Source organism: Arachis duranensis, unplaced genomic scaffold, assembly GCF_000817695.3.
Source record: "Arachis duranensis cultivar V14167 unplaced genomic scaffold, aradu.V14167.gnm2.J7QH unplaced_Scaffold_232525, whole genome shotgun sequence".
Lineage (NCBI taxonomy): Eukaryota > Viridiplantae > Streptophyta > Magnoliopsida > Fabales > Fabaceae > Arachis > Arachis duranensis.
In genome coordinates this window covers 1,945,757-1,951,898 of record NW_026264851.1, presented here as the reverse complement: position 1 = coordinate 1,951,898, position 6,142 = coordinate 1,945,757, and the positions used below count along the sequence as shown (strand labels likewise).

Sequence of the window (6,142 nt, the reverse complement as noted above, 5' to 3'; positions counted from 1 at the left end):
AGAATAGGCGAAACTAATCCTTTCATCAGAAAAATTCACATGACTTTATTATGCATTGATTTTCACCAGTCTTTTCCTATTAACCACAGCCAGTCAAGTGTCACCCCAGCAAAAATGCCTCCAAGGAGAAACAACACCAACAAGTTCCCCAATGCATTTTGTTCAGGACCCTACAACAAAAGTTCCAAAGCAGTGTCACATTCACAACTTGTCTGTATGATGTATACTTGTTTTTAATATTAAAATTAAAACTCACCTTGTAACCTTTTGGTGCAGATGTAAGAACACATACAGTAAGGTAACCATTGGACAAGCCCAAGAAGGATGTCAAGAATATCATCCAACCTTGGTCACCATACTTTGCAGTGAAATAAAATGCTGGAACAAGTAGGAACCGACAAAGAATCATTATTGTTATCAACTTCCTGGACTCCAACTTCAACTTCTTCACTAGTGGAATGTATCTTCCAATCAGATCACATACATTGTACATTGCAATCAAAACAAGAGCATACCTAGTATGTATTTGGAAATGTCAGATGATACTGAGTTCATGTCTAGTTATGAAGGCAGAGGAAAATTGATGGAAGAACTTGTTTATGAAGTTACCATGTGCCTAGGCTGTGTGATCCAGTATCTTCTGATAGGAACCCAGGGAAGATGGATAGTGTGAGAGTATATATTAGGAACATGTCAAGTGCATAATCCATGTTTTCTAGTAACAATTGCTGGATTCCCTTCCTCTCTGGTTGTTTTTCATATCCCTCAACCTGGGGGGGAATTTGCATTAAGTTCAATCTTGAAAAATAAGAAATTTGTGTAGCACAATGGAAAGTAATAAAAGGCTATTACTTCTTCAGATAATGTTTCTATGCCACCAGCTGCAAGGTCAGCTGAAACAGTTTTGGATCCTTCAGATGCTGCTTTTGAACGGTAGTACTTCACAATTGGTATTTTGGGGAAAACAAAGGCATAGAGAAGAACACAAACAAGCTCAAAGAATGTTGATATGGCAAAGAATAGAACTGCAAGGAAAGGTAAAAAAACAATAAGAGAAACAGAAGATTATGATGACAAGAAGCTGTAACTTGAGTGTTGATGAGTAGAACTAGAACCTACTTGCTCCTTTCCGAAGACCATCCTTAGAATTCTCAAATGCAGCTTTTGTGATTAGCCTCAAAGCAGAGGTTAATGCACCAGATGCTGCCAAACCAGCAAGGAAAGACTGCAACAAGAAATTTAAACCAGATTTAAAAAAATGCATTACATGTTTAAACTTTAAATTACTAATTATGTTACCCATGTTAACCTGAATGAATTCTTGTCTCATGTAAGACAAATCTCCCACCATTCCACCTTGAACATGAGCATCCGCAACCCCAAAAGCGCCGCTAATTGCGCATATACCAATGTAAGTTCCAAGACCTCCTTTACCAGATGTTGCTAAATCCAACTAATGGAGATTGACAGGAAGATTTAATCAAAACCATCCTAAAAAGAAATCAAAACTCACAAGCAAGTTAATTTAAGAGGACCTACAATTAAGACCAATAAAGTGCTTATGAAAAAGAGAGTGTATCCAAATAGGTTTCGGATTCTTGTGTTGATTTTGGCCTCATTATAAGCCAGTATTGCAAGTGTTCCAACTGCAAATGGTTGATACACAAGAGTAAGCACCCTAGGAGGATGGTATTTCTGCATAACCAAATGAATATGAGAATCACACAATAGTGTATAACAAAGATACGTGGCTATTTTTATAGATTTATTCAAAGTTTAATAACTTAACTATCAAAGTTTGCTATAAATTTTTATTAAGATGTATGAGAAGCACCATCAACAGAAAAATACATGAAAAATTTGTTACCGGAAACAAGTAAACGTAGTAATCTTCAATTGTCAGCATGCTGTTCCATGAAAAAAGACATCCATTGCCAAGAAGCCAGCAGACAAATATTGCAAGATATTTTCCCTGTTAATACCAAATAAAAAAGGAAAATGGAAATTACAATTTCGTTTGCTTTAGTGTTCCTAAGATCCAATATAATTAGTAGTAGATCCTACACAAACCTGAACACGTGCTGGAACATCACTACTGTTATCCATGGCTACAGTGGATGATTCTATTCAATCTACAAGAAGGAAAATTTATACTTATGAAGAAGCCTAATCTGTTTATAATATCTACTATCTACTATATAATAATGAGCCATCACCACATATAATATCTGTAAATTGAATTCTTTAACAGTCTTGGGACCATGTGCAACTCATATAACTCTCATCACCCCAGAAAATAAAAAAGAAGAAATAGCATGGCTTTTGATTAACAGAAAACGTTGAAAATGCTAGAAAAAAAAAGGATCATAAATTGATAATAATTATAAACGCTTTGATTGGAATATATGCTAAGTATTTCTTAATCAATAATAGCTGACGGCACGGAACCTATATATATAAAATAAGAGTAATTAATTAGTATATAGAGAATTGGTGGCATCTGCATATTATCAGTGGAATCTAAGCGCCATAATGGTGATATACACATATATGAAAAATATGCATTTTTTCTTGAAGATAATAACAATCAATAAGAGTAAACAAAATTTATGTCGACATACATATACATATACACATATATTATATGCAGAAAAGGGGGTAGACCAAGCTAAGTTACCAGCAATTCCATATAGTGCCATTTAAAAGGTAGAAAATCAAATATCAGTTGTGTTTGACGTGCAACAGAATGAAAGCAAAGCAGATTAACTAATGAAGGAAAAACTTACTCTACAACTCACTGCGTGCAAGGCTCCCCCAAGAAGCATATGGAAGTGGGAGAAATCTGATTCCGCATTCTAGCTAGGATAAACCAGAATCTTAATCTATTCTTGATACTATGTTGGTGGACAACATTTGACCATAATGAGTAAAAGTGAGTCCAAAATTTCAATTTAAATAGTTCTATTACTTAGTGTTATTTATTATAAATAGAGATACTATGTTATTTATTATTTATTTTTCTCTTATCTAATATTTTTTTTTATTTTTTTCTTATCCTATTAATTCTTTCTTATTCAATTTCTTTCTTTTTATTTATTGGAGCATTTTCTTAATTCAAGTTTTTTCTTCAGTTAGTAGCATTTTGAATATTATGCTAATAGTTGTCATATCGATGACGATGATGACTATAATAAATTAAATAATCAAGCTATATTTATACTACAAATCAGTCATTATTTAATTATTAATATAAAATATAAAATAAACATATATAAATATTTTTTTATTGTGTATGATATCTTTTAATTCGATAAATCAAAAATTAATTTGTACGAATTTAAATTTTATTAAAAAATTTATCGTCGATTAATAAATTATTATAAATATAAATTAAGACTCAAATTTCAATATTTTTTTAAGTAGATAAATAAATGGATCAATATGAATGCTGCGTGGAATTGAATGACTCATGGTTTGCGTTCATACTTCATATTTCGCAGCTGGGATGGGACCGTTGACTTTGCCATCATGCTCACACTTAGTGTAATAGTGTTATTCAAATCAATCGGCTGGCATATGCATCATTATTCTTCTATGTATCCACATCCGTTACACATATTACTACTGCTAATAATAGTACTAGTAATTCATTTGTGTCCATTATAAGTCAACATTTACAATGACGTACAAGATGCCACAGAAGTTGGCGTACTGGAAATAATTTTCAAATCCCTCAATTTTCTTTTATTGCAAAATCATTTATTAGTCCCTTCGTTGGATTCACATGGCTATTACTTCAACGCTGAGGAATCTGTTTCTCTTTATGAATGTCAACGACAATGAGGTTGTGAAGGTGGAAATTAAACTACTAACTAACTTCATATATACTATTCAAATTTTTTCCACCAACCCACTCTCCTATTTCCAGTAAAATTTTGAAAGTCTAAAGGATCGATAGATCACGTTTTTACATTTCGTATTGTACTTAAATAATTTAAAATATATTTAAGATTTAATAAAAATATTTTGTTTTTAATAAAAAAACTTTACTCAAATAAGCCAATCTAAATTAATACTAATTCAATTTAAAATTTCATTCCCCCACCACTTCCAAACTTCACAGCATTATATTATTCTAAGCTTTTAGTATAAGCACTTGATTCATTCACACTTGAGTCAAATGAACTTGGTTTTTTAATAGATTTGAATCTATCTCTTCATTTGCATCCCAATTGTTATTGAAGAAAGTATTAGGGATTAAGCGATCGAGTTTGTATTTACACAAAGTTTAATATATAAATTGGGAGAAATTCAGAGACGGAAATGGCATCCAGGGGAAGTGAAGAAGACATGCAAGAGAAGAATTACGAGGTTCCTTCTTATGTTATATACTAGCATATTGATTACAAAACATGTTTATATATGAATAGGAGAAGAGATAAGAGTTTGAATTATAGATTACATATGATGATATGTGTATGTGGGAGGTGTGAGAATGGAAGAAGAGTAGTCTAAGCCCACCAGGGAGCGTCACCGGTTCTGAAATCAGTCTCAACCCATGGAACAAACACCACCTTCCCATCATCCACATCACAATGCGCCAATGCCAGAGACTGTCCACCAATAACAAGAAAATTATTCACTAGTGTTGTTTCTAGTCACAGATAGAAGAGTGAAGAATTTTTGAAATTTTGCTTACCAAAGGAGCAGGTCCTCTGACAACTCTTCCTTGGTCATTGTACTGAGATCCATGGCAAGGGCAGATGAACTTGTTCTCCGCTGCATTCCACGGCACCACACAACCAAGGTGAGTGCACACCGCATTAATCCCATATGTTGCCAGTGTTCTGTCTTTCTCCACCACAAGGTACGTTGGATCTCCCTGTAAAATACACCTCATGAACAACATTCATATTATGAAAATTTTAAAAACTATGTATGTATCTTTGTGTAAAATACCTTCAATCCTTGTGTAAGTGTACGGTCACCAGGTCCATGCGCCTTGAGCCATTGGTCTGCAAGCACATCATTTCCAAGTGCATCCTTTGCAACAGTACCACCAGTAGCAGATCCTGAACTGTAATCAATCATTTGCATGAAACTCTCTCTCTATATGATGGTGAATGGAAAGGAAGGAAGGAAGAAAGAAAAAAAAAAGATGAATTACCCAGGAGGGACGAAGAAATAGGTATAAGGAATGAGCATTCCAGTAGAGGGGAGAGCAACAGCACCAAGGAGGAGAAGATTCATGAGCTGTCTCTTCCCCATGTCAGGTACTCTGTCAGCTGGAATACTCGTCGCCATGCATACCACTCTCATCCCTTTTCCCTTCCCAATCTTCACCTCTTTCCTTGAACATGACGATGAGGGGCACAGTACCCCACTCCTCCTAGAACATAGCTGAAATCAACACAACCAACCAACATGTTATGATAATTATGATTCCTTATTCAAACTCAAAACACCGTGTGTAGGTTTACCTGCGAAGGGGCTATAGAGGGCATTGTGGTGGAAGCCATGCTTACACAAACAGTAAGAGGAAGATGAATCGAGGATGATGAGATGATATGATGATGGGTTAAAAATCTTAAACGAGAGGCAACGGTTTTTCTTGGATAAGGTGCTCTTGCCACGTGGCTGCCACATCGCCACATCTTCATTTCCCAATTTCGGATAATGCTTCATGTGGGCCTACTCTAATCAATATTGGGCCTAACCCTCTTTATCTTGGGCGCTTGGGCTTCGGCCCTTTTCTCTGCTTGTGGACTATTACCGAAAACCATACACACACTGGCTCTTTGGACCTTTACAAGATTCAAGAAAAAATTAATAAATTAGGTCCAGTCCAAAAAAGTGACTCGTATTCACCTAACGTCATGTAAGTAGATACCAAAGAATTATGAAAAAGAAGAAAACAGCATGATCAAACCTATTGATAGATGTGTAGGGTTTTGATTGCAATTTGCAGATTATTGTATCCCAAATAAGTAGGTAGGAAAAGGCCCACTAGTTTGCGTTGTCTACGTCCTCCATTGCAAACACAAAGGCATAGAATGATGTTGTTATCTGCATGGGGGGTATGGCGTGCCTCGTGCACTTATTATCAATCCATCATGCGCTTCTCTCACTACTCACTACCCTC

At 35.0% G+C, this 6,142-nt stretch overlaps 2 protein-coding genes across 4 annotated transcripts; both read right to left on the bottom strand.

Moving 5' to 3' along the window:
* Nucleotides 1-6: 6 nt before the first annotated feature.
* On the bottom strand, nt 7-2,935 carry LOC127744130 (equilibrative nucleotide transporter 3-like). 3 transcript variants are annotated; one of them, XM_052256407.1, is made up of 10 exons: nt 2,787-2,935; nt 2,071-2,132; nt 1,868-1,972; nt 1,540-1,695; nt 1,310-1,453; nt 1,120-1,225; nt 853-1,025; nt 610-770; nt 257-515; nt 7-170 (listed from the first exon to the last, which is right to left on the bottom strand). In XM_052256407.1, the coding sequence occupies exons 2-10, from the start codon at nt 2,104-2,106 to the stop codon at nt 63-65; spliced, it is 1,248 nt and encodes a 415-aa protein (XP_052112367.1). In that variant the 5' UTR covers nt 2,107-2,132; nt 2,787-2,935; the 3' UTR covers nt 7-62. The 3 variants fall into 3 exon arrangements, with proteins under 3 accessions (XP_052112367.1, XP_052112369.1, XP_052112368.1); XM_052256409.1 differs by lacking the exon at nt 2,787-2,935 and adding an exon at nt 2,678-2,702; XM_052256408.1 differs by lacking the exon at nt 2,787-2,935 and adding an exon at nt 2,217-2,339.
* Nucleotides 2,936-4,351: 1,416 nt separating this feature from the next.
* On the bottom strand, nt 4,352-5,799 carry LOC127744044 (cytochrome b6-f complex iron-sulfur subunit, chloroplastic-like). Its single transcript, XM_052256300.1, has 5 exons — nt 5,481-5,799; nt 5,168-5,400; nt 4,960-5,077; nt 4,700-4,882; nt 4,352-4,613 (listed from the first exon to the last, which is right to left on the bottom strand). Exons 1-5 carry the CDS (start codon nt 5,658-5,660, stop codon nt 4,512-4,514), a joined length of 816 nt encoding a protein of 271 aa, XP_052112260.1. The 5' UTR covers nt 5,661-5,799; the 3' UTR covers nt 4,352-4,511.
* Nucleotides 5,800-6,142: the final 343 nt, after the last annotated feature.